This window comes from Notothenia rossii, assembly GCF_949606895.1.
Source record: "Notothenia rossii genome assembly, chromosome: 6".
Lineage (NCBI taxonomy): Eukaryota > Metazoa > Chordata > Actinopteri > Perciformes > Nototheniidae > Notothenia > Notothenia rossii.
The window spans coordinates 38,789,433-38,817,153 of NC_136909.1; the positions used below are offsets into that span (position 1 = coordinate 38,789,433).

At 39.2% G+C, this 27,721-nt stretch overlaps 2 protein-coding genes across 4 annotated transcripts in view; both read left to right on the forward strand.

The window, feature by feature from the left end:
* dmtn (dematin actin binding protein) overlaps positions 1-15,544 on the forward strand; it is a 48,046-nt gene extending 32,502 nt beyond the window's left edge. For 2 of the 3 annotated variants that reach the window (XM_079690912.1, XM_079690911.1), the window contains 5 exons: positions 663-818; positions 909-1,012; positions 1,617-1,722; positions 2,764-2,822; positions 2,904-3,288. In XM_079690912.1, coding sequence (XP_079547038.1) covers positions 663-818; positions 909-1,012; positions 1,617-1,722; positions 2,764-2,822; positions 2,904-3,032 — 554 coding nt within the window. In that variant the 3' untranslated portion in view covers positions 3,033-3,288. Of the gene's footprint in view, positions 1-662; positions 819-908; positions 1,013-1,616; positions 1,723-2,763; positions 2,823-2,903; positions 3,289-3,777; positions 3,867-8,113; positions 8,195-9,225 lie in introns of those variants that run through there. The other variant, XM_079690913.1, reaches the window with a different exon arrangement.
* Positions 15,545-16,357: 813 nt separating this feature from the next.
* The window catches only part of LOC307045322 (actin filament-associated protein 1-like 2), a 115,263-nt gene continuing 103,899 nt past the window's right edge, over positions 16,358-27,721 (forward strand). The window contains exon 1 of the mRNA XM_079690904.1: positions 16,358-16,571. Coding sequence (XP_079547030.1) covers positions 16,556-16,571 — 16 coding nt within the window. The 5' untranslated portion in view covers positions 16,358-16,555. The remainder of the gene's footprint in view (positions 16,572-27,721) is intronic.

Here is a 27,721-nt window from a genome sequence, read left to right on the forward strand (position 1 = left end):
TGACCCCCTCAGAACTCAGTCAGTCAAAATGAAATGACCTTTGTTTATTTGACACACATTTAGCAGGTAACAAGAGATACATTAACAAATGGAAAATGTGTTTTTAATTTCTTCAGGATTTTAGCTATGAGCTTTTTAGCCAGATGTAGAAGAATAATGCAGACGCTTTACTAAAATAAAAGTACTAATACCAGACTGTAAAATAGTCCACTACCATAAAAGTACTGCATTCAAGAACATACTAGTTTGACTATATTATATATTACTGCTTCATTCATTTAGTTTAATCCACAGCAAAGCATCAATATTATAAGGTATATATATTATATGTTTGTTAATATGCATCATTTCCAAAAGTATGTCTTTCATTTCTGACAAATTATGAAAGTTACAATGGATTCAAGAAGCGAAATGTTTCTACTTATATTTAAAAATGCGTCTAATATGATAAAGTAAGATCTGAGAGGCAGACCAAAGACATGATTCCACAGGATATAATCAGCTATAACCTGCTGTGTGTGTGTGTGTGTGTGTGTGTGTGTGTGTGTGTGTGTGTGTGTGTGTGTGTGTGTGTGTGTGTGTGTGTGTGTGTGTGTGTGTGTGTGTGTGTGTGTGTGTGTGTGTGTGTGTGTGTGTGTGTGTGTGTGTGTGTGTGTGTACAGAAGTGTGTTTGTCCTCTCAGCTCCCTCAGGGGAAACACATCGAGGATCTGATCATCGAGTCTTCAAAGTTTCCAGCAGCTCAGCCTCCGGACCCCAACCTGCCCTCCAAGATAGAGACCGAGTACTGGCCCTGCCCCCCCTCCGTGGCTGTTATTGGTACGACATTGAAAACTCCATGCTGTATTACGGATATATTAACACACATTTTTGATTTATTCATGTATTAATCCGACCAATCTCCTCTAGAGAAAGAGTTGAGGAAGAAGGATCAGGAAGAGGAAGCAGAGGAGGAGGAGGAGGATGATGAGGTGTGGGGACTGAGAGCGCTTCAGAAACAAGAACTCAACAAGGTACTGTACATTAGCGGTTCTGGGGGAGGGGCCAACAAGGGCCAGTGTGCTTGGACCCCCATGTGGCCCCCCTTTCAAAAGAACACATGACATTTGTGATAGTGTTGCAGCCAATACTGAGCTATAACCCGGGCCTAAGATAACAATCATGTTTTTTTTTTCATTAATGTAATTAAATAAATAGAAACTAAGTTACTAAAACAAATATTAAGGAATAAAATAAAAAAGTTTGGCTGCACAAGTAATGTATTTATTCCCCCAAACTGCATTTAAGTTAATGGTGAACTAATTACTAAAAATTAAAATTGTAACCAAGTCATTGACACAAATTCTGTTTTCAAACAAAAAAATAAATAATGGTATTTTATGTTTTTTTTGTCCGCTATGACTTTATACTGACCTGAACAAGTTGAAATGTTGATGCTGTCTTTGTCTCACTTGTCCAGCATTAAATGTGCCCCTTTCATTAAATAACTGGCCCCAGCTAGGCCCCCCCAGTCAAATTGGTCTAGAACCGCCATTGGTACTGTAACTTAAATAAAAGCCTTGTGGTATTTGTTCAGTCCCCTTTATGTATCAGACATATTTCTGTCTCTCTCTTTAGATTCAGTCAAACCTGGGAAAAATCATCCTCAAGGAGGAGCTGGACAAGTCTGCAACTCCTCTGAGGAGGAAAAGTCGCTCATTACCCGAAAGCAGCCAAAACACTGGTACAGCACACACACGTCCACCCTCCCTGACACACCCTTTTGAACTCTAACCTAAAACCAAGTCAGCCCTTTAATAAATGATAGAGTAGCATAATGTTCACATTGTCCAACACTCATACACACAAATACTCTGTAGTTTATTACCCTTAGTCTGAACAAGAAACAGCTGTGGTGACACCTAGTGGTCAGGATGACTTCAGCCAACAAAGAAAAGTCCGAATTTTACTTTACATTAAAAAGCGTTCCAGTTACATTTTACTTCAATTAATGCAACAAAATGATTAACTTTTTCAGGTTGGTGAGGTTTAAAGTTGATTTTTATTTTGTATCTGTGTACAGCGTTTACATTTTATTTAACAACTTCATATATTGTGGTGAAATAATAAAAAATATATTTTAAATTAGTTTTTTATTATAATAATAATAATACACTTTATTTATACAGCACCTTTCCAAAAATTGGAATGTGCTTTCTCATAAAAATACACAAAGAGCAAGTGAAGTAAACAACAGCATTTAAACATAAACACAGATAGAACATATCAAACAAAAACAAATAGATTCTTACAAAATAAAACAAACAATAACATCACATAAAAGAGTGTACATTTTAAAGTGTTCTTGGATGCTCTGAAAGTATTATTCAGTATGTAAGTATGTTTCAATTATTAAAATGTCCCCTGTGACAGTTATTATTATATGTAATATAATTTCATTATTATTACTCATGCTGAAATGTAAAAGCAGGATTTCACTGTTGTAGTTTATTAAGAAAATACTTATTTCTAACTATTTATAAAAAAATGATTGCGTTATAGCTTAATAAATAAATGACCCAGAGCCCTACTCCACGTATTTGTTTTGTCAGAACCTTTACATTATTACTAATTACTAATATTACAAATAATGTTGTTGCTAAAGGTAATGCAGAAATTGAAAGGTTTTACATGAAAATTAAAGCCATCAAAATATTTTGAAAGCAGCCTTTGATGTTTTTAAGCTCACTTTATTGAACACATTCCATTAACCTCCCCTCTTCAGGGTCCAACGGCTCTAAGTCTGTGTATTTCCCAGCATCCTCTAAGAGCGGCCTGTCCAGGGTGAGTCCTGCTGAACAAAATCGTCCAATCACAGCAAAGTGTACTGAGCACGGTGACTAACATGTTCCTGTTTGTTTTCAGCTGCAATCAGCAGAGTTCAGCTCCTCGGAGAAAGCACCTGCAGGTACAAAGTCACATGATAAATACACATCGGATCAATCATATTTGTACTCTTGTGTAACCTGTAAAAAATCAGCACAGCACAATTAGCACAAACTTTTCTTTGCTCTAGAATACAGTGTATTTACATGTCCTTCCAAAAAGTAGTAAAATAATTAAAGGTGGGGTATGTAATTTATTTCAGAAACACTTTTTGTTATATTCCATGGAATGCTCTTAACATCCCGATAGCAATGAATATATTAAATGCTTTGACAATAAATCCACAACAAAATGTCATCTGTGGAAGCCGTAGTACTGTAAAAAGCACGACCAATCATCTGAGCCGGCCCGGCTAAAGTAACTGGATGGCCTACCTGCCTGTCAGCCTTCCATCTGTGCACAAACTTATCTCGTGCCCTCTTTGGTCATGTGCACGTTCGTGTGTGTTGGAGGAGGGGCTCTGTAAGGAAGTGGCAGATTTGTTCCGGCTGTGTATTTTCAAATTCTAGCGCACTCGAGCTGGTTTCTCCAAAATTACCTAATTAAATGTGGTTTTATTTTGTTTGCATAACGCTTCATCATCATTTATACATCGATTTATATTATGTATTATTTGTATTTATTCTATTAGTACATGTGTCAGCATTAAGTTATTAGATGTTCAGAGTCTTCGTTTAATTCAACCTGCATCATACATGTTTTGGTAGCTTATGCTATATGTTTCTTATTCACATTACCTGCTAGCCTTTTTAATTGATATTTTCTTAATTTTCTCTCTCTTCCTACAGATCTTCAGGTATAGTCTGATTCATTCATCTGCACACATGTTATGAAGACGTTTCTGTTACTGAAGGTGATCTGATAATGTGTCTGTGTTTGCTTCAGAATGGGGACTCCAGGATGGACAGAGGAAAGTCCCTCCCCAGCATGTTGGACCATAAGGTATCAGCTCTGATTTTGTTAAACAGCAGTGGAAATACAAAGCAGGAAAGAATGCAAGTCTATTTAAGAGCAAATCCAAAACACAAACATTGACAATAATACAGTCACATATTTTTAGATGATGCTCAAATCGGCCACATGGTCTTAAAATGTGCAAATGTAATGTAGACAAGTGGGTAAATAAACTCAACTAGGTAGCATTTTTGCCAGCATGAGACTCTCTGTATATGTTTTTACATTTCTTATCACTTTTCGGTTAGATCGTTTTTTACAAAATATAAAATTATCAAACTGAAAAAAACGTCTATTTACTTTTTCTAAGTATCTTTAGCAAACCAAACTACATTTCTTCCTAACGTCTTCCTGTGCGAAGTGTTGAGACACTAACGTTACCCAATGGGATTTAACAGAGGAAACAGTGTGCCTGTTACTGTTATAATCCACAAAACACCTTTTCTTTTATCCTATTTCAATTCAGTAAGGCAAGGCAAGTTTAAATAAACTTGCCTTGCCTTGCCTTGCCTTACTGAATTGAAATAGGATAAAAGAAACCCTCCAGAAAAACGCGGGCAAAAATCCTTGATTATGCGGGCTAAAATCCTTCATTATGCGATTAAACATGCGGGGGTTTTATGTGATTTTATGCGGTGAAATTGCGGGAAGTTGCGAAATATGCTAAATATGCGGGAAAAAATAATAACCATTTTTTTTTAATATTGGGCTGTCTTATTTATTCTCTCTCACACACAACCTGCCACTAACGTTAAACCCCTTTACTATTCAATTAAACACATTCAATGTTTATTTATTGTAAAAGCAATTGGGCTATTTTAATCTCACACACACACACACGCACACTTCTCCGCCTCATTCTGTTTTCATTTACTCGTTTGTTATCTGACCAGCTTCAATCTTGTAGGCTACTCACTTCGTTTCTTGTAGCCCTCGAAAGGGTTTTGGAGGTTGATGCCTTGGTTAACGTGAGTTGTTTAGCTTTCTTGTCCGCAGCAGCAGAAAGCATTTTAGAATGTCTGAATGAATCAAAGTGGGTCGTCACCGTCGATTTTCTCTTATGCTCCAACACACAGTTGCACGGGGTGCAGAATAGTTTCCCCCCACTTTTTGCCCGGTCTTTAGTAGAAATTTTCGTCGGTAAATGAGATGGATTAGATTTTTTCATCTTGGTGTTTTCTCTATCGTGTGAGCTCCACACGTTCACTCTATACAGTGTTGTTTACATTCTGTGATGCGCGAGCTGATGACGTCACGTCAAGACGAGTTAACTTTTTTTTCCCTCAACTTTGTGTGGAAAAATGCGGGGATTATGAGGCCTTTTGATAAATATGCGGCCTTTTAAAAATCTGCGCCATTTTGCTGATTATGCGGTAAATTCTGCGATCGCAGAATCGTGTTTTTCTGGAGAGTCTATATATAGCACCTTTCAACACAAGGCAATTCAAAGTGCTTTACAAAAAATGAAAGACATTAAGAAAATGGCATTTTAAAATCAGTCATGAAAAAGAAAAGATAATAAAATAAACATTAAAAGAAAAAATACATGGATAAAAGTTACAGTGCAGTTTAAGATGTGAATAGTTCAATTAAAAGCAGCGACAAAAAGAAAAGTCTTCAGCCTGGATTTAAAAGTAGTCAGAGTTGCAGCGGACCTGCAGGTTCCTGGGAGTTTGTTCCAGATATTTGGAGCATAATAACTGAACGCTGCTTTACCATGTTTAGTTCTGACTCTGGGGACAGAAAGCTGACCAGTCCCTGAAGACCTGAGAGATCTGGATGGTTCATAATTTAGCAGGAGGTCAGAAATGTATTTTGGGCGTAAACCATTCAAAGCTTTATAAACCAGCAGCAGCATTTTGAAATATATTCTTTGAAATACAGGAAGCCAGTGTAAAGACTTCAGAACAGGATTGATGTGATCCACTTTCTTAGTGTTAGTGAGGACTCGAGCAGCGGCGTTCTGAATTAGCTGAAGCTTTGTAATAGATTTTTTAGTGAGACCTGTGAAGACACCATTGCAGTAGTCCAGTCTACTGAAGATAAAAGCATGGACAGGTTTTTCCAAATCCTGCTGTGACATCAGTCTTTTAATCCTAGATATGTTCTTTAGGTGATAGTAAGCTGATTTAGTAACTGTTTTAATGTGACTGTTTTAATGTGACTGTTGAAACTCAGGTCAGAGTCGATGACTACACCTAGATTTCTGGCTTTATCTGTTGTTTTGAGCATTGCAGACTGAAGCTCAGCGCTAACTTTTAAACGTTCTGCCTTGGCTCCAAAAACCATTACCTCAGTTTTATCTTTGTTTAATTCTGACACTCCAGTCATTGATTTGTTCAATGCACTTACTCAGTGTTTGAATTGGAGCATAGTCTCCTGGTGAAATTGTTACGTAAATGTGTGTGTCATCCGCATAACTATGGTAACTTATTTGGTTGTTTTTCATTATCTGAGCCAGTGGTAGCATGTAGATGTTAAAGAGAAGAGGCCCCAAGATGGAGCCTTGAGGTACCCCACATGTCATATTTGTCAACTCAGATGTTTATTTACCTATAGAAACAAAGTTTTTTCTGTCCTTTAGGTAGGATTCAAACCAATTTAGAACTGTTGCAGAAAGTCCCACCCAGTTTTCTAGTCGGTCGAGTAATATGTTGTGGTCAACAGTGTCAAACGCAGCACTGAGATCTAATAATACTAACACTGAAGTTCTGCCACTGTCTGTGTTTAAGTGGATGCCATTGAAGACCTTTACAAGACTAGTCTCAGTGCTGTGGTTTGGACGAAAGCCTGACTGGAACACATCGAAACAGTTATTTAAATGCAAGAAATTACTCAACTGTTGAAAAACTACTTTTTCAATGATTTTACCTAGAAATGGCAGGTTTGATATGGGCCTGTAATTGTTCATTACTGAAGCGTCTAGATTATTCTTTTTTAAGAGCGGTTTAAGGACTGCAGTTTTCAGGGCCTGTGGAAAAATACCTGAGTGAAGAGATTTGTTTACTATATGAAGTAGATCTGAGGCCATGCAATGAAAAACATCTTTGAAAAATCCTGTTGGAATAATATCAAGGCAGCAGGAGGAAGATTTCAGAAGTTAAATAATAGTGATGTGTCGGTCGCGAACGAGCCGATTCTTTTGAACGGCTCTTTGGTATGAACGAGGGGAACCGAGTCGTAGGCCTACTTGGTGAGAGCCGTTCTTGTTATCGTTCAATTGTTAGTCCGCACTCACTGTCTGCCAAAATCCACTCGCCTGTTAAAAAGCTTGATTTTGTTCCCCAAACGTATTCTGTGAAGACCCGCCCCTACTCTGATTAGTAGGTTTCAGCAGGAGGAGTGAGATGGGGTGGGTCTTAACAGAATACGCGAGAGAGAGAAGTCATAACAAGTGGTAGGCTACAGGACAGGTAGACGACGTGTTTTTCGGATGGAAAATGAGCCAAAGGCGAAAACGCAGCAGCATTTTGATGCACTTCAACCAAAAAAGCGCACCATTTGTAAAGGCGAAATATCCTTTAAAGCAGGGCCAACAAATGATCTCCATCGCCACTTAAAAACACAGTATCTAATATTAAGAGTTGCGTGAATTTCATTCAAGGCAAGGCAACTTTATTTACTTAACACATACGGAGGGTAAATTCAAAGTAGTACATTCACGGACATGAATGACATGGATATGGCGCCACCTTGTGTCGTGTTTACAAAGCAGATTATTGACATTATGTCTGGCAATACAGTCAATCCTTATCCTGGTGATTATTTCACAGACAAACCAAGTAACCCCGCCAAAAAAACGGCTCTTTTGAACGGCTCTTTTGAACGGCTCTTTGAAAGGAACGGAGCCATAAGATCCGGCTCCCTTCAAAGAGCCATACATCCCATCACTATTCAATAATGTCCTCTAGGTTTTTATCATTAATCTGATGGAATTGTGTCATGGTGTTTGAATTGATATTAGGTGGACATAGGGACAACACATTTGCTGTCAAGGAATAGGCAAAGAATCCAGTGTTGTTAAAGTTTAAAAAATTGTAGTTATAATATCATTCACTCTCATGTTTTTTTTATGCTAATCAAACAAAATAAGTAATTTAGGTGAACTGATCATTTAACCCTATAAAAAAGTACTGAATGTTATATAGCTTATTATTTGGAGTGATTAGTTGATTGGTGGATGGATTGGTTGGTTGGTTGGTTGGTTTGTTTGTTGACTGCTTGATTTTTTTCAGATTTGCCCCTATGAGATGCTGGTGGTGACCCACAGAGGGCGGAGCAAAATGCCCCCCGGTGTTGACAGAACCAGGCTGGAGGTAAAACTGTCAGCTTTACTTCAAAGTGTTAAATATCATATAATGTCATAGCCGCCACTTGTACAATCTTATCTTGGTAAGCATGTGTTCATTCCTTCAGGTTTCTGAATAAAATAGAGAAGTATTTCATGGTGGCAGGGCAGGGAGGCTGTGGCTCAGTGGATAGTGTGCTGGACTTCGAATCAGGGGGAAGCAAGTTCGAGTCCCACTGCAGTCAGCATGTCGTTGTGTCCCTGGGCAAGACACTTCACCCCAAATTGCTCATGTGGGGATTGTCCATAGTACTGAATAAGTCGCTTTGGATAAAAGCGTCTAACAAATGACATGTAATGTAATGTTGTTTGCAGCCCGTTGAATCATTGGATATTCCCTCTCCCATGATGACTGTTTCCACTCCATCCTTTTGTTAAAGCCCACACATATGGCCTAAATCCCCCGAATACCCATCTCACATAAACTTAATTCCAACCAACACACCACCGACATCTTCTAAAGGAGCAACAAAGATTATCCTTCATCCATAAATTCAAAGGACTTTACGTTTCCCCCCCTCTTCTCCTACAACTGTGCATTATCCCACCCATCCTCATGTACTGCTCCTCCTGCTTTTTCAATATGCTCACTGTCACCAACCGGACCAAACTCCAAGCATCACCAACACTGATGCCTGGATAATTGGACTCCCTGCAACCACCCTCAAAATACTTAACAACAGGGCCATCTCACGCATTGCAACAATAGAATCACACACCCACTTATTCAGTACCTCGCCCCACTGCCATCCGGGTGTAGGCACAGAACATTGAAATGTAAAAGGGCTCACTTTGAAAAAAGCTTGATTCCTGCAGCCTTAAATAACAGGCGTCGCTGCAATGTGTGCCGCTATATGTTGTTGTCTGTGTTATTGTTGTTGTAATTGTATGTATATTGTGTATGTGTAAAGTGCTGTGAACATTTATTTCCCCCTGGGGACAATATATCTAATCTAATCCCTCTGTATCGCTGCCTCTCTCTTTGTCCCTCTCCTGCAGAGACACCTCTCTCAGGAGGAGTTCTTCAGTGTTTTCGGGATGACCATCGAGGAGTTCGACCGACTCTCTCTGTGGAAGAGGAACAACCTTAAGAAGAAATTCTGTCTCTTCTGACGCCGCTGGGACCGCGTCTCCCACAATGCCCCTGCTCTTCTGGATCACTGCAGGATCCTGGAACGGGAACAACTCAGACTCATTATTATCAGCACTGCTTCAACCACCACCATCACCACCATCACAGTCAGACCTGTCAGTTAGACGTCAGGTTGGATCACAGTGAAGGTTTGAATGAAAACACAGTGGCTTTAGATTCCTGCTGCACACATGAACTGTTTTAAAGCAGAGCTGGAGATTCCTGTATCATAAGCTTCTAGATGTCTGTGGAAATGTGTTAATAACAAAACTGCAGAGCGAGCACAGGTCAGGTTTAAATGTGGAAGCACAGAGCAGGTTGTGATGCTAGTTTTGGAAGGTTATACTCAAACTGAGAGCAGAGCCAACACTAGTGGGTCTGACCTACAAAGGAAAATCCCAATCCCCTCCGCATTCTTAAGCAGATGTTGAAACAAAATGAATTGAATTTCAGAAAGCAATCTGTAGATTTGCTTCTGTAGGCAAATTGATTCCTTGCTAATCTGTTAGCGCTGAACAAGATGCATCGTAATTTGCATTAACAAGATCAATTTTCTCTAGTAAGCTACGGAGCTTCCTTGCTAGCTAGCTAATAATAGCTTTGCGAGATACTTTGCTAGATAATTACCGATAGCTTTGCAAGCTATTTTGTCTATCTAACACCACTTGGTGTGTTAGTAACTAGCTTGTTAACAAATGAGCTCAGCAGCTAGCATCTCTGCAAGAATGCCTTCTAGGAGTATGCGTTATTTAAAGCCCTTTATCATGATATATATCATTTTAAATATTAAAATATCTACATTTGTTATGATATATCTTTAATCAGTAACATCAAGAAAGGTTTAACGGATAAAATAGTTAGACAGAAATGTGTTTTAAGCTAATCTGGCAAAAAAACCATGTGACAGGTAAAAAAAGACCAAGATGTTAAAGTAGCAGTAGACAATCTTTCCAACGTTTCATCCCTCCCCAACTTCTCTAAGTTGTGATGCTGCCGCTGTCAGTCTGTCCTTCGCTTCAACCAGAACAACTAGTAAGCGATATCATCTAGCGACTTCTGGATCTAATGCTAGCAAGCTTCTTTCCACAGTTTGTGCCGTAACTGGAGCCTTAAATTGGAGGAGATGGTACCCGGGAGATAGAAATGCAATAGGGAAACAAAATCAAATGGTCTCCTTATTGTCTATTGCTACTTTAATGCTTACTAATGTATTTGGAATATTGCCATGTCCTACTGACCTTTTTATACAGCAAAATATTTGACATTTATATAATTATATTGTCCAACCCTAATCTCACTAAGCTTCAACAGTTTGTTTCAAATGTTTGAAGACGTGGTATTCAAGGAGTCTCTGGATTATGAAAGGATGTAACAGATGGAGGGGCTTCTTCTATTCAATCTGACAGAGATCTTAATTTCTATCAGACAAGCAAATATTTTATTATCAAGCTTCTTGCTTCAGTCAGGCTTAAAAATAAACATTCCTATAAACTCTGATTCAGGTCTCAACACAGATCTATATGAATAGAGCTTTCAGTGATAGTTCAAAAGTATATATTTCTATTGATTTAGCCATCTATGATGTCATAATGACAGGATTTTTTTCCCAGCACCAAAAAAGAAAAATAGGAGACATTTTGATCACAGTCAGATTTTTAAGCTACACATCCTGAGGACATTAACTTACCACTAAATATATGTATGTCTGATTTATTGATTTGTTATAGGCATATTATTTTCTTTCTCTGAGTCCAGGCCAGACATGAAAAGCTAGTTATGTTTTCCTTGTGCTTTACCTTAAAACTTCAAGATGTTATTAAAATAATATGTCATTATGAACACACCTGACCACAGTCGCAAGATGTTAGAAACACAAAGGAGCACAGGAAATGTTACATCAGACACAAACCTGAAACTGAATAAAAACATGACCACAATTTAAAGGTGGGGTAGGTAAGTTTGAGAAACCGGCTCGAGATACACTTTTTGTTATATTCCATGGAATGCTCTGAAGATCCCGATAGCAATGAATATCTTAAGTGCTTTGACAATAAATCCATAAAAAATGTCATCTGTGGAAGCCGTAGCGCTGTAAAAAGCACGACCAATCATCTGAGCCAACCCAGCTAAAGTAACTGGATGGCCTACCTGCCTGTCAGCCTTCCATCTGTGCACAAACTAATCTCGTGCCCTCATTGGTCATGTGCACGTTTGTGTGTGTTGGAGGAGGGGCTCTGTAAGGAAGTCTGAAGGACGAGGCAGATTCTTTCCGGCTGTGTATTTTCAAATTCTAGCGCACTCGAGCTGGTTTCTCCAAAATTACCTACCCCACCTTTAATTAATATTTCTACTCATAAACTAAATCTGCTAATTTGATAGTAACTAATGCAATAAAATCATGTAGTAGAGTTAAAAGTATAGAGGAGCATAATGTGAAAATACAGTGAAGTAAAGTACCTTACATTTTAAGTACCTGAGTAAATATATATTCTTAGTTATCTTCCACAACTGAAGAACACAAACTACTGGGATGTTCTGGTGTTCATATCCTTTGTCGTCCATATTATTTTAAAGTGTCTATCAGGGATTCAAAAATGGTCAGGACTTTTAAGAAAGGTTGTATGACTAAACTTGAATATTTGATATGTATATCAGGGTGGAGCAGCATTCCCTCTCAAAGTTCAGCTCCCATTGGCTGTGATCAAACTGTCTCCTGCTTGTCTTTTTTTCTTAGTACAGCATAAGCCACTGCCCTGTTTTACCTCAGTACACGCATACAGAGATATAAAAACTCACTTTTTGCAGTGTAGAGGAGTGTAGAGGAACAACGATAACCAGAGACTCAGAGCGCTGTGGCAGCAACTCTGTCTCTATACGGCTCTGGTGTGTCCAATAAACAGGTTATAGGCATTAAGTGTTGCTTAGTGACCACATGAAGTGCAGCTATTTTCTAGTAATACATAGAGAAGTGGCATGTTTGTTATTAAAGTCTAAATGAAAATGTAAAAAAGTGAATTATATCAACACATGAATGTTGAGAAAATAAGAGAAGACGAAGGAAGGACCCATTTGGGAAGGTTCCCAAACCAAAGGACAGAGGCATGATGGGAAATAACTGAAGAACATTTTTCTCCTCAACTTCAAACTGAACTGAACATCTTCATTATGTACACATGGACGCTTCTTAAGCAAACATAGAAATATATTATATATATATATATATATATATATATTTAGAAAGTTATATATCCATTAGCATCATATGGATAAATTGTCTTCTTTAGCACATTTGAACATGTCACAGCAACACAGCTGTTGATTTAAAATTGAAATATGGATTTGAACAGACTATTTTAAAGTTAGAATGTATTGCATTTGATCTTTTAGAAAATGAAATTAAAAGAGAGAGGTTGGTACACTGACTGCAAACACATGAGACGTTCCTTAAGCTCCACTACACCCTCCATATATAATCCCTAATCATTGCCGGTCTTTCAGTGTGGTAGATCAGGTTTGTGTGAGACATGTTTAAAAGATGGTAGGCCATGTTTTTAAGTTTCCAGCAAAATTCTGCTTTCTTTGGTCACATTTACAAGAAAGTTACATCTGGAGTTGATGCATTGTGTTTTAAAATGTATACATAACTGGCCATCTTAAATTAACACTTTTAATTAAAGCTACCTTTCTTAAAAACATCTATTGGTAGAGCTGGTGGAGAAGAAAAGTTGGATGTTTCTGGTAAATGTATGACTTAGATCCTGGACATTCTGATTGTTTTCTCCACATATAACCACACTCTACCTGCTCTCTAAGCCTTTTCTTTTATAGTATTAAAATATCCATACAGATGAGAGCAGCATTACGTCACTGCTTGGCAAAATAACGTCCTCGCTCACTTTCTGATGAAATCAAGTGGAACATTTTTAGTTTTATCATGCCTAAAGGCCCTGACACACCAAACTGACACTAAAGAACACGTCCCGACGGAACACGACTGTTGTGTCGCCTCACGTCTCCTGCTTCTTGGCCAACAGTCGCACTGGAACACACCGCAAAGACTTTAGCCGACGGCCAAGTAGCACGTACGAACTGCGCATGCGTGAGTGGCAATAACTCTCCTTACCAGCAGGCGGAGGTAGTGTGTATTCGTCATTCAAAAGAGGCAGCAACCGGAAGACAGAGAAGAAGAACAGACTCCGTGATATAAACAAACAACAAATAGCGTGTGCGTTCCATTTTCACTGTCTCGTGCGGTACTGGAGCTATCAGCCATTGGAGTGTTGCTTGCGGAAGACATTCTTCGTGCCTTCTTAAAGCGTTTATTTACATCCCTCACTTCCGTTTCGCTTCACGGATTAGCTAGCTGAACAGCCAATCAGAGTGATTTATTTGGCCCGACTGCCCGACCCGACGCATGTAAGGCGTGTCACGGCCGACGGTGCGGGACACACCAAATTGAGTTTGGGCAACAGGGCACGCTTCGTCGTCCGACTAACGAAAACGGCCGATGTCGGCCTGGTGTGTCAGGGCCTTAAAAGCTGCTGTATCTCGTAATGCACGTCAAACAACAAAAAGATCCAGAGTTCCGAATTTATTTATTTTTTGACTTAGAAAAACGAAAGATAAATGAAAAGATCTGTGGCATCAGGACACCCACAGAGAGGACAGAGATCATATTCAGTGGGACCCGTCACGCAGCGTCTACACGGCGGCGTGCTTTGAAGCTTGCCGGCGGGCGTGTCTGAAACTTGACCAACAACCAATCGCATGAATCTCCCGACCCGGACACACAAGCACACGGTTTGATTGGCTAGAGCTTGTACTGGCGTATGATTTGATTGGCTGACACTTCCGTCGAAGCTTCAAAAGTTGAACATTGCTCAACTTTGGCTAGTGATTTATTTGGCCCGACTGCCCGACCCGATGCATGTAAGGTGTCGGGTAAACATGTTAAAACTCAGATAATGTATATACTGCATTGAAATATACAAAACATTGACAAACCAATGCAGTTTAAGTGTTAGCCTGCCCTTCGTCCAACGGCTGACTGACCGCACATCTATCGATTTAAATTCAACTATATGCCAATCATCGAACTCCGATGACATTGTTTAGTTTTTTCCTGACTGAGCATCCTAATTGGACTTTTTGATGTCATTAGTGAAAAACCGCAAAACCTGTATTTACCCCTGCCAATCGCAGCAAATGTCGTCACCCAAAAGGGGGCGTGGCCTTGGCGTAGAGGGCACGTGCCCAGATGCTGTCATGTATTGAGTGTCGTAGTTCTCAGGTGTTTACAGTCATGGTATCGTCTCTGTATTAATGTGAGTTACTAAAGGATAAACGAGACTCGCAGCACATCTCAAAAAATCATATTTCAGCATCTCAGACCTGTGTGAGGATTACGGACTGTTCTTCACTCTCACTGCCAACGGCAGAATCACCTCCGCTAAATCCCGCATCACACCCTTCCACGTCTGCCTCGCACACGCTTCCTGTATCTGTTGAAAAAAAAAAAACTGGGAAAAATAACTGGATGAAGATTTGTGAGATGGAGTGAGCGAGCATCGGTCACTTTACGTTGATGATTTCCTTTATTACTTTTCTTTTTCGGGGAATGACTCTGCACTGTTTGATGACACTGAGGATTTATGCTTTGTTCTGATTGGTTGTGTGTAGTTAGAAACAGGAAGCTGGTTGCTGTGACTAACACCATGATGACACAAAGATTGTTTCATGATTATTTTGGTTTTTGTTGAACATTTCAAATTGTTTTTCTTTTCTTTTCTTATTTAATTAGGCTATTTTAACACGCAGGGCGACTTCAGTGGAGGCATGCCACCATCAACATACCAGATATTCTAACTGCTGCATGCATCATTTCATGATGATGATGTCATTTTTATGTAACCTTTAATTAAATAGATTTATGTAACAGCACTTGCAGGTAGAAGCACCCTGGTTCAGGTTTTACTGTCTAAACTCTTTGAAGTTTATGACTCGTGACAAACTGAGGTCAGAGGTCGTTGATTGTGACTCGCCTTTCAGAAACCGCCCTGCTGCTGTAGATATATATATAATTATTGTTGTTGTTGTTTTCATATCATGCAGGTGATGTAACAGATGAATGGTGATGTGAGTGATTAACATGAGTTACAATAAAGACAATTTCTATTTGCTTGAGGACACTGAGTTCACATTTCTGTAAGCAATATTTATCATATCATAAGTGACATGGGGATTGAGCCAAAATAAAGTACAGTGTGTTATTGACATCTACATTTTTTGGCATTGGTTAAAGAAGTATTTAGATCCTTAAAGGGGCAGTACTATTATGTCTGTGTTTTCCCTTTCCTGTAGTGTGTTATAGGCTTGTGTGCATGTTAATGGTCTGCAAAGGCTACAATCCCAAGGTTCCCTCCAGAGGGAGTTTCTCTCCCACACACTCCCCCCCTGCCTGAAACGCCTTCTTTAGACTCCTTTGTTTACTTCCATAACATAGTGACATCACTATGTAACACTTGCACTTCTATTGGCTAGCTCTCCAACACATTGTATAATTGGCTACGGGGAGGGACATTTCTGACACATCTCTAAGCAGTTAACGAATCACAACAAAGCCGGCCAGCTAACCAATCAGAGCAGACTGGGCTCTGTTTTCAGACAGAGGGTGAAAAGAGGCAGTATGAGAAAAATAAAGAGCTTTTTCAACATTAAAGCATGGAGACAGTAGAGACATTAAAATTGGCGTCAGACCTAATGCCAATGAAAACCTATAAAGATGTTTCAGACCCTCCCTACACGCAGATCACGCAGACTGAGTGGGGCCTCATCTTGCGGAGGGGGCAACCCCCGTCAACGCTCGGGTTTTTCACATGAGTGACGACTTGTGGAAGCCTCATGAAACACCTTGTCTTGTTGCCACAAGTTGACCAGGGGCAGCCCTGTTCAGAGTGAAAGATTTGTCTTCTTTCAGAGAGCAGTGAGTGTTGGTCCGCCCTCTCTCTCCTCCCACGTGATGTCACTGAGAGGCAGGACTGGATCTGTAGAGCTCAAACATCTTCACACAGAGCAGAAACAGAGCAAGGGAGTGCACTGAGGAGGAAACCTTTCCGTCTCTCTTTCCCTTCTTTGTTTCATGCTGTGAACTCGTGCAGGGAAATGAGTCTGAAGAACAGCAGCCACTGAGACAGAGACATGGACAAACAGAAAGGTACTGTGGGCACTTTATTACAATGTACATGTGTTTTACATGGGAAACCCTTTACAGTCACATTATTGGTTCAAATGTAATAATAATGATGATAGTATTATTATTAATAATAATAATTATTATTATTTTATAGTATAAAGTATATGAAATCAAACTGAGAAGGAAATAACAATATAATATGTAAATTGTAAAATGTGTACTTCTTCCTAGTTCATAGTTTTCATATATTTCTATCTATATAATGTTCTTACCTTAATGTGTAAGTTATTTATTTATTTAGGTCTATCTATTTCCGCTTTGTAATCAGGATATAAAATAAATAAGTAAACACTCTATAATGTTGTCATGTATTTGTCGACATGTAATACTTTTACTATGAAGAGATACTGTACATTATATTATAAATGAATCATATATTTATAAATATATGGCTAATGGAAATGTCTGGAATAGATTTCCGGCCTATTTAAGTTTATTTGTTAATATATGAACGGAAAAAACAGAGAGAGACGTTATGGCATTAACTACATCAATGAAAACGTGTATCAACTTAGAACTATTATAACGTTTTAAATGTAGCATTTACACATGTTTTAATTCTGATTAAATCAAATAGATTGTGTGAGTTGATACCCAGTCTGAAAGGGCTTGGCTTGAGAACCATAGGGCCGCCGGTTCGAGTCCCAGAATAGACCGTACCTTGAGATGTGCCAGTTCACCTCCTGGGCACTGCCGAGGTGCACTTGAGCAAGGCACTACAACCCCCACTGTTCCCTGGGCGCTGTATGATACCTACGGCTCTTGAGTTAAATGCAGAGACTTAATGTCACTGCACAGAAAAAACTGAAACCTTGACTTAAATGAAATGTTTTATGTCAACAGATTTCACATAACTGTATGAGGTTAGTTGAAAGCAATAATATTGTATTTTTGATTTAAACCTAATATTATTGCTTTCAACTAACCTAATGCAGTTATGTGACATTTTCATGTTACATTTAATTAAAGTCAATGTTTCAGTTTTTTCATTGTGAGTGTCGTGCTCATCAATACGGATATTGTGCACTGAAACGTTGACTTAAATTAAATGTATTGTTTCAATTTCGAATAACTTTATTAAGTTAGCTGAAAGCAATAATATTAAGTTTAAATACAAAATATTAGGTTCAACTTATTATTATTAACTTACTGTTAGAGTTTTTTCAGTGTCGGTGAAAAATAAAAAATAATAGGCATTTATAACTGTGTGGTTATTTCGAGAAAACAATTACAATCTCAAAGATCTGAGGCGTCCATATATGGGAGGGAGGCGTGTGGCGATAGAGCCTTGGTATGGGGATCCGGGGGTCACAGGTTCAAACCCCACTGAAGTCCGCATGTCGCTGTGTCCCTGAGACACTTCACCCCAAATTACTCCTGTGGGGATTGCCCACAGTATTGAGTATGTAAGTTGCTTTGGATAAAAGCGTCTAACATGTAATCTGAGTCATACATTTACAAGAAATAAATCTAAATAACTGAGTTTTTTTTTCGTACAAGTCTTCCTCCAACTTTTCTTCTCAACCAGCTAAATTTTTTTGAAACAAGACCACTTATTTTGATAAAGGTAGCTATGATTAAGGACACGTGTGTAAAACAGGACACATTTGAATCCTCCATTTCGATATATTTCCATCTAAAAAGACAAAATATCTAAATTGGTCCAAAGTGTGGTATGGTGGTGGTATGCTAACTACAGCAGCTCAACAATGGGGAACACCCGTCTGTGCTCCTCCATCCTCCTTCATCATCCTCACTTCCTCCCTGCTGCCCTCAGGAGACAGCACTAATAGACTGTTTAGACTCAGACACACAATTTAGCCTCTGACTGACTCCTGCAGTTACTTTTAGTTGAATGACTTCCTGTGCTTACTACATGTATGAGGATTATTGCAGTTTATTCCAACTTGGGTCTGATTCGGTAGTATGGTCTGTGCTTATTCAGCCTGATTGTATTTGGGATAGGTTTGAAATGAATCTAGAATGATCATACTTTCATAATGTTTTCTACACGGTTGTCCATCGTTTAGCTTTGGCTGAAGCTCTTGAAATCCCCTCGCCTGGTGTCTTCTTCTTCTTCATGGTGTAGTTGTAGTGACTAAAGAATCAGTATATTATATCATATTCACACACAAACAAGCATTCATTCATGTTTCATTTTTTATACTTTGGGGAAATTCGGTTAATAGTGGTACCTTTGAATAATGACATGGTGGTCAAGTTGAGATCTGTGAACTCCACATCAGATGATCGTGAAGCGTCACATTCAACAGCCATTCAGCTGGCTTGAATGGAGCTATTCTTTGTTTTACTCAACCTTACACAAAGTTACAGTACAATAATGATATGCTGATTATTGGTTACTGCTGTATTTTCTGGTAGTAAGTCTTGGGGTTTTAGAATTGCTACAGTTTCTCTTGTACTGCAGCGCAGGACAACCCAGCAGCTCAGTAATGTCAATGTTTCTGAACTCCTGTTTTTCTATTTTTACCAACCAGAGGATGAAAGAGAAAGCTGCTCCACACCCCGCAACACAAACAAACTTTTTAACTGCAGCCGGTTTCAGGATCAGCTCTGTTGGCCAGAAAGACACAAATCTGAGCTTGAAACTTTGATTCTAAAATTACTTAAAGGATCCATGTCATGCTTTTCTGGTTATTACCCATCCCCTTGTGTGTTATGAAGGTTTTTCTGCATGTAAACGGTCTGCAGAGTCACAAACCCTCAAAGTACACCCTGTAGCGAGTACAACTCTAACACAGAAAAGACCTGTCTTATCTACCCCAGAACGCCTCGTTGGAGTTTCTCATTTTCCATTGTTTGCTTCCTGGGTTCTGTGACGTGTGAATACCCAAATCAACAAAAAATGACCGGATTGGCCCAAATGGACCAATCCATGGAGCACCTCACACACCAGGATCTCTTGACTAACTAACAGGGAGTCCCCATTGACTTGCATAGAGCTCCCTGAACGCTGGTAATAGACGAGTTGGGAGTTGGGAGAAATGCTCTCCGCAGACCCATTCTCACTGCGTTACAAGGCAAGGCAAGGCAAGGCAAGGCAAGGCAAGGCAAGGCAAGGCAAGTTTATTTATATAGCACCTTTCAACACAAGGCAATTCAAAGTGCTTTACAAAAAATGAAAGACATTAAGAAAATGGCATTTAAAATCAGTCATTAAAAAGACAATAAAAGAAACATTAAAAGAAAAAATACATGGATAAAAGTTACAGTGCAGTTTAAGATGTGAATAGTTCAATTAAAAGCAGCGGCAAAAAGAAAAGTCTTCAGCCTGGATTTAAAAGTAGTAAGAGTTGCAGCGGACCTGCAGGTTTCTGGGAGTTTGTTCCAGATATTTGGAGCATAATAACTGAACGCTGCTTTACCATGTTTAGTTCTGACTCTGGGGACAGAAAGCTGACCAGTCCCTGAAGACCTGAGAGATCTGGATGGTTCATAATTTAGCAGTAGGTCAGAAATGTATTTTGGGCCTAAACCATTCAAAGCTTTATAAACCATCAGCAGTATTTTGAAATCAATTATTTGACAGACAGGAAGCCAGTGTAAAGACTTCAGAACAGGAGTGATGTGATCCACTTTCTTAGTGTCAGTGAGGACTCGAACAGCAGCGTTCTGAATTAGCTGCAGCTTTCTAATAGATTTTTTAGTGAGACCTGTAAAGACACCATTGCAGTAGTCGAGTCTACTGAAGATAAAAGCATGGACAAGTCTTTCCAAATCCTGCTGTGACATTAGTCTTTTAATCCTAGATATATTCTTTAGGTGATAGTAGGCTGATTTAGTAACTGTTTTAATGTGACTGTTGAAACTCAGGTCAGAGTCCATGACTACATCTAGATTTCTGGCTTTATCTGTTGTTTTGAACATTGCAGACTGAAGCTCAGCGCTAACTTTTATACGTTCTGCCTTGGTTCCAAAAACCATTACTTCAGTTTTATCTTTGTTTAATTGGAGAAAGTTCTGACACATCCAGTCATTGATTTGTTCAATGCACTTACTCAGTGTTTGAATTGGAGCATAGTCTCCTGGTGAAATTGTTACGTAAATTTGTGTGTCATCCGCATACAGATGTAGCACTGAATTTCAGACTCCAGCTTACAGCTTCCTGCCTACGACCTGCCTAAGACCAGTATAGAGGAATGTTAAGCCCTCCCACTATTTTCCAAGAGGGCGTTGCCAGATTTTCAATTTCAGGTTTTAACCAGGAGATGGCGCTTCATTCACAAATACAGAAAGACAAGTTTCATGGACTTTCAGTTGTGTTTTGAAGAGCATTTGAACACATCAATATTTTAGTTCAAATAAAGTATATCTAATCTTGTAATTCAATAATATATAGTCTTTATATATTAAATAATCATAATAATAATGTAAATGTTGACATTACACTTCTTTATTTGTTATGCTCATGCTCATGAGCTGTGGTTGATGGGCCATTAATTGTGTAAATACACAGCTGAGAGCTGCCGTTTCATTCAGACTGTTTAAAAAACGGTAACAACGGACTATTTTTCAAGATCAAGATCCCTCCGCTACGCTTTGGGATCCTGATCTGCCGAAGAGGCTCCATTAAAATATAAATATTTTTAGTGAATTACTGAGTTTAGGCACGTTAATAACGTTTTAATGAAGTTGAATCCAGTATATTCATATTTGTCAGTGATTTCATGTCATTTCATGTAGATCTGCAATAAAAATATTTTTGGGGTAGGGGGGGGGTTTGGGACCCGGAGTAATCTGCGGCCGTGAGCTGTTATGTGCCATCATGACCCGCATGGTGTTCTTTTTTTATATATTATAATGAAGTGGGAGCTGTGTGCTCGAGTCTTCCTGCCTGTCGGCTCTGCTCTCATGGATGTATAATAAGGCTCTGCTGCTCCGAGATGATGGTCTAGCTCAGGGGTGTCAAACTCATTTTAGCTCAGGGGCCACATGGAGGAAAATCTATTCCCAAGTGGGCCGGAGCGGTAAAATCATAGCATAATAACAAAAAAATGACGACAACTTCAGATTGTTTTCTTTGTTTAAGTTTAGTGAACTTTAGTGCAATAACAGTACAAGCACATTTAGACTTGGCGTATCAACAAAAAGCCATACAACAACATTAAGTCATATACTGGGAATGAACAAAATACAAAAACTCTTCTCAAATAACTAATTTGTCATTTTAACATATTAATCCTGTACTAACTCACCAAATGATTGAGACAAATTGAGGTAGAAACTTTTCAAGAGGGTTGAGTTACTTACTTCCTGCCTTGTAGGCTACATTACTTATTGATAAATAAAAGCTGTGCAATGCATGAACAATTTCAACAAACCTAACTTATGAACTGAAGTTACTGTCATTATTACAGTAAATCACACACTGTTCACTTTCTTTCAATCTGCACAGAAGACAATCATTTTTTAGATAACTATATCAGGGTGCAGTGTCTTATGCAGCATTTTAAGTTGGGTTACCCACTGTTGTTTTTGCTCCTGAAACCTGGCATCTTTTAGCTTTCACAAGTGCATCAATATCAGGGGTCAAAGCCTGAGTGGCAGCCAATTTCAGGATGTCATTTAAGTGCTTGTGCGTGAGCCTTGAGCGCAGCTTTGTTTTATTGATGCTCATTACAGAGAAAACTTGCTCACAAATATACGTGGTTCCAAACATGCACAACACTTTTGCAGCAAGGGCTGTCAAGTTGGGGTAACCTGGCAAAAGATACTGATAAAATGTGTCTAAGCCAGCTGCAGCAAATTTCCCCTTCAAATCTGAGTCACACTGCAAGTCTATTATTTCAAGTTGAATGTTGACGGGCAGATCAGAGGCATTCGCGGTGAATGGCGAGCAGAAAACTTTGAAGTCTTTCTCCAGTTCACCAAAAATCTGAAAGCGTTGCTCAAACTCCCGCAATAGTCCTATTAGTTTATCTTTGAACCGCTTCATGTCTGCGACATGTTGGGTATCGCACACATTTTTCAGACAAGGAAAGTGCGCTGCATCACCTCCCGCGAGCTGCGTCTCCCACAATGACAGCTTCAACTTGAACGCACATACGCTGTCATAATACTGCGTTACAACTTTGTTGCGCCCCTGCAGCATTGTGTTCAAGTTATTCAAGTGCTCTGTAACATCCACCATGAACGCAAGATCCTGCATCCATTCTTTGGACTTAAATTCTAACACTGGTCTGCCTTTTTGTTTCATGAATTGTTCAATTTCCTCTCGTAAATCAAAGAAACGCCTCAGCACAATGCCTCGGCTTAACCATCTTACCTCGGTGTGGTAAGGCAGGCCGTAGTTGTGGTCTTTATCTCTGAGAAGGTTGTCAAACTGACGGTGATTCAAGCCTCTTGATCGGATGAAATTAACAGTTTGGACGACCACCTTCATGACGTTATCCATCTTTAATGACTTGCAACACAATGCCTCCTGGTGCAAAATACAGTGAAAAGTCCAAAAATCACGTCCTCCATTTGCAGTCTGCACTTTTTCCCTGAATTTCGTCACAACACCTGCTTTTTTCCCGATCATTGAAGGCGCATCGTCTGTAGCCACGCTGACAGCGCGTGACCAGTCCACTCCGACTCTGTCCAGGGCACCCTCGAGTGTGTTGAAAATATCAGCCGCTGTCGTGGTATCCGTCATCGGCACCAACTCCACAAACTCCTCGGTTACGGTCAAAGTATCATCAACTCCGCGGATGAATATGGCCAGTTGCGCAACATCTGTAATGTCCGTGCTTTCATCAATTGCAACTGAAAACGCAATAAACGACTTAACTTTGCGCTTCAATTGGCTGTCCAAATCCTCCGAAAGATCAGAAATCCTGTGTGCAACTGTGTTTCTTGTCAGGCTGATATTTTCAAAAGCTTGACGCTTTTCAGGGCACACAATCTCTGCAGCTGTCAGCACACATGTCTTCACAAATTCACCCTCGCTAAATGGTTTTGAAGCCACTGCAATTTCATTAGCAATAAGGTAGCTGGCTTTCACTGCAGCATCGCCGATTTCTCGGCTATGAGTAAACACAGACTGCTGTTTTTTCAGACCCGCCAGCAATTCCTTCACCTTTTCGCTTCTCTGTTTTCCTTTCAAGTTATCATATTTGTCGGCATGTTGAGTCTCATAGTGGCGACGAAGGTTATATTCTTTCAGCACTGAAACGTGCTGCGAACAAACCAAACACACGGGTTTCCCATTCACTTCCGTGAATAAATAGGAGGATGACCATTTTTCTTGGAAAACTCTGCACTCTGTGTCCACTTTTCTCTTTTTTGATAGCGACATTTTGGGGAGTGAGGAAGCCAAGCACGATAGACTGTAAACACAGGATTACTTCCTCAGCCCCGTTATACATAGTTTGCTCGCTTCACATAATTGCTATTGCGACACCCAGTGGACACATTTAGAACAGCAGTTTCTTTCATTGAAAAATTGCAGCTCTTTTTATTTTTTATACTTTCCAAAATCATCTCGCGGGCCGGATTAAACTTGTTCACGGGCCTGATCCGGCCCGCGGGCCGTACGTTTGACACCCCTGGTCTAGCTTCAGCAGCTACATTACCTACGGGTGCGTTCGTTAATATTAACTGCGCGTCCGGAGTCACTGTGGCACAGACTGGACCGCTGGTGAACAGCTGTTAGAACGGGCCGTTCAGGTGTTCAGAGCAGAGCTCCCTGTCGGAGCAGCAGAGCGTGATGTGAACTGAAAAGTTTTTCTGTGGCAATATTATTTAAGGTATCGTTGAGCTAGCTAGCTAGCATATATTGTCACTATCTGCTAATGTTAGCTTTAGCCTTCTATTTCTAATAGTTTTTTTCATAGGCGGAGGTGGTATAAGTATATATATATATATATATATATATATATATTGTACTTGAGTAAAAGTAGAAGCACTCAGATCTTGAACTAGAATAAAAGTAGAAGTACTCAGATCTTGTACTTGAGTAAAAGTAGAAGCACTCAGGTCTTGTACTTGAGTCAAAGTAGAAGCACACAGATCTTGTAGAGTAAAAGTAGAAGTACTCAGGTCTTGTACTTGAGTAAAAGTAATAGTCCCAGAGTGTAGGAATACTCTGTTACAGTAAAAGTCCTGCATTCAAAATGTTCCTCAAGTGAAAGTAGAAAAGTATTCTCATCAAAATATAGTGAAAGTAGCGACAGTAAAAGTAGTCATTGTGCAGATTGGTCCATTTCAGAATAATAGATATGATATGTTTTATAATGATTGATCATGAAAGTGTTCTCAAAGCTGGTAAAGGTGCAGCTAGTTTGAATGACTTTGTATACTGCAGGGTAGCTTGTGGATTTACTCCAGGTGGAACTAAAGTCTGATTTAACACTTGATTATATTTCACATCATTCATCCACATCTGTAAAGTAAGTAAAGGTATTAAATACATGTAGTGGAGTCAAAGTACACCATGTACCTCTGAACTGTAGTGGAGTAGAAGAACAAAGTAGCAAAACATTGAAATACTTAAATAAAATACAAGTATCTCAAAATTGTGCCCAAGTATAGTACTTGTTGAGTTTATGAACTTAGTTACTTTACACCATGTGGCTATAAAGATAAAAAGACTTAAGCCTTGCACAGAGGCATGAAAATACATTTTCAAAATGCTCAACAGTGCTTCCAAAATTATAAACTGACTGCTACACAATTAAAATAAATGCTTTTATATATTTCTATTAGATGTGACTCTTTGGCGTTTCTGTTATTATTAACACTGCTGCTTTAGTTGTTCTGACTGCTAATATCCTCTGTTATTCCTCATTTTAAAGCCGATATTCCGTGGGGTGAGGGAGCCGGGGGCTCGGATCCTTGTCACCTTTTTCATACAGATGAGTTTGCATCCCAAAGCCTCAGTCACCTTAATTCATGTAATAAAAACCTCTCAGGTCAGTAACACTCAAAGCCAAATGTGCAATACCATGTTCAGCTATGTTACTATTTATAATGTTATTGTTGTTACATCCGAAGATGTACATATTGGAATGATTTCTTAACTTACAGTAGGCTATTTTTTACAATGTGTGTTGGAAGGATTTATTAAATTACTATGAATATTGTCATTGTTGAAGGCTTTTAGAGAAGGATGAACTATAAGCCTGAATTACATAACATTTTGTACCTAAAAACATAAAAGCCAGAATAAATAAATCACAATTATTCTAGTTATTTTTACCTCCCGTATTGCTTTCAACCCACCAGCTTTTATGGTGTTGTTACGTCACTAACTGTAAGCTTGTCACATACAGTCTATGGTCACTCAGAGAAACCTACTGTTAATTTAGCTGCTGGAGAAGAAAGATCAGGGGGGGAGGGGGAAGAGAGCTGCCGTTTCATTCACACTGTTTAAAAAACGGTAACAACGGACTATTTTTCTTAGCGGATGCATGTCAATTTAAATCAATACATACAACTATTTTTTAAATCAATAAAAACATTTTCTAAATCCATAAAAGCATTTCAATTAATATTGGGAGTCATGTCGTTACTTTGTTGAGAATGTGGCCATGTAATAAGCGGGATAATTTGCAGCGACTTGTTCCTTATGGGGAAAATAACACCCGTCATGCAGACCAAGATCCCTCCGCTGCGCGTTGGGATCCTGATCTGCCGACGAGGCTCCATTGAAATATAAATATTTTTAGTGAATTACTGAGTTTAGGCACGTTAATAACGTTTTAATGAAGTTGAATACAGTATATTCATATGTGTCAGTGATTTCATGTCAATTCGGCGAACATAAACATAATTGATCGTGGTGAAGATGATGATTAAAGTAGGATTAAAAATCGAGAGCCGGGCTGCATTTCCTCCCGTTGGTTTTTTCGACTAAACAACATTATTTTGTTAAATAACAACATGGTGATGTTTTGTAAATGATTACATGTCTCTTATTTAGCACAGAGTATGATATCCGTGACATATGGATCTTAACAAAGTTCCGCTGTACATCCAGCGTACTGTATCTGACTTTATTTCACATGAGCTCCAGTGTGGAACCCCACTGCACCCCCTGGTGGATCAATGATCCATTGCAGCTGGCTTCATTATAATTACATTTATCTATCACGGGGGCGGTCTCAAGTCAAGCTGGAGGTTTTCCCTAGAGCAAAGGCAGATCACGGCCCTCGCGTTTCAAACTGTCTGAAATTAATCGCTACATCTGTAGCTATGGTAACTTATTTTGTTGTTTTTCATTATCTGAGTCAGTGGTAGCATGTAGACGTTAAAGAGAAGAGGCCCCAAGATGGAGGGCCTTGAGGAACCCCACATGTCATATTTGTCAACTCAGATGTGTATTTACCTATAGAAGTTTTTTCTGTCCTTTAAGTAGGATTCAAACCAATTTAGAACTGTTTCCGAAAGTCCCACCCAGTTTTCTAGTCGGTCGAGTAATATGTTGTGGTCAACAGTGTCAAACGCAGCACTGAGATCTAATAATACTAACACTGAAGTTCTGCCACTGTCTGTGTTTAAGTGGATGTCATTGAAGACCTTTACAAGAGCAGTCTCAGTGCTGTGGTTTGGACGAAAGCCTGACTAGAACACATCGAAACAGTTATTTAAATGCAAGAAATTACTCAACTGTTGAAAAACTACTTTTTCAATGATTTTACCTAGAAATGGCAGGTTTGATATGGGCCTGTAATTGTTCATTAGCATTGTTGTGCTAGTTACTGAAAACCAGTAACTATTACCATTACTAGTTACTTCATTTCAAAAGTAACTCAGTTACTTTACTGATTACTTACACCAAAAAGTTACTGTGAACAGTAACGCATTAGTTATTTAAAAAAAGGGCTCCCATTAATGCCCTTATAGCCTTCATTTCAGTACTGTTATTGTATTGGAGAATAATACAATCTGTTGATCAAGAAATAGCAATAGAAATAGTAAAAATAGCTTGCATGTGTTCTAAAACATACCGTTCAATGGCTTTATCAACTTTTCCCTGGCTAGCAGTCCCTCGGTTAAAATCCAGCCGCTGTTGCTTAGGTGGAGGTGGCGTCGGATGAGTCTGGGTCTGTGGTCTTAGCTAGGCTACTAGCTTCGTCCCAGCATGTTGTTTCTGCAGATGTTTCAAC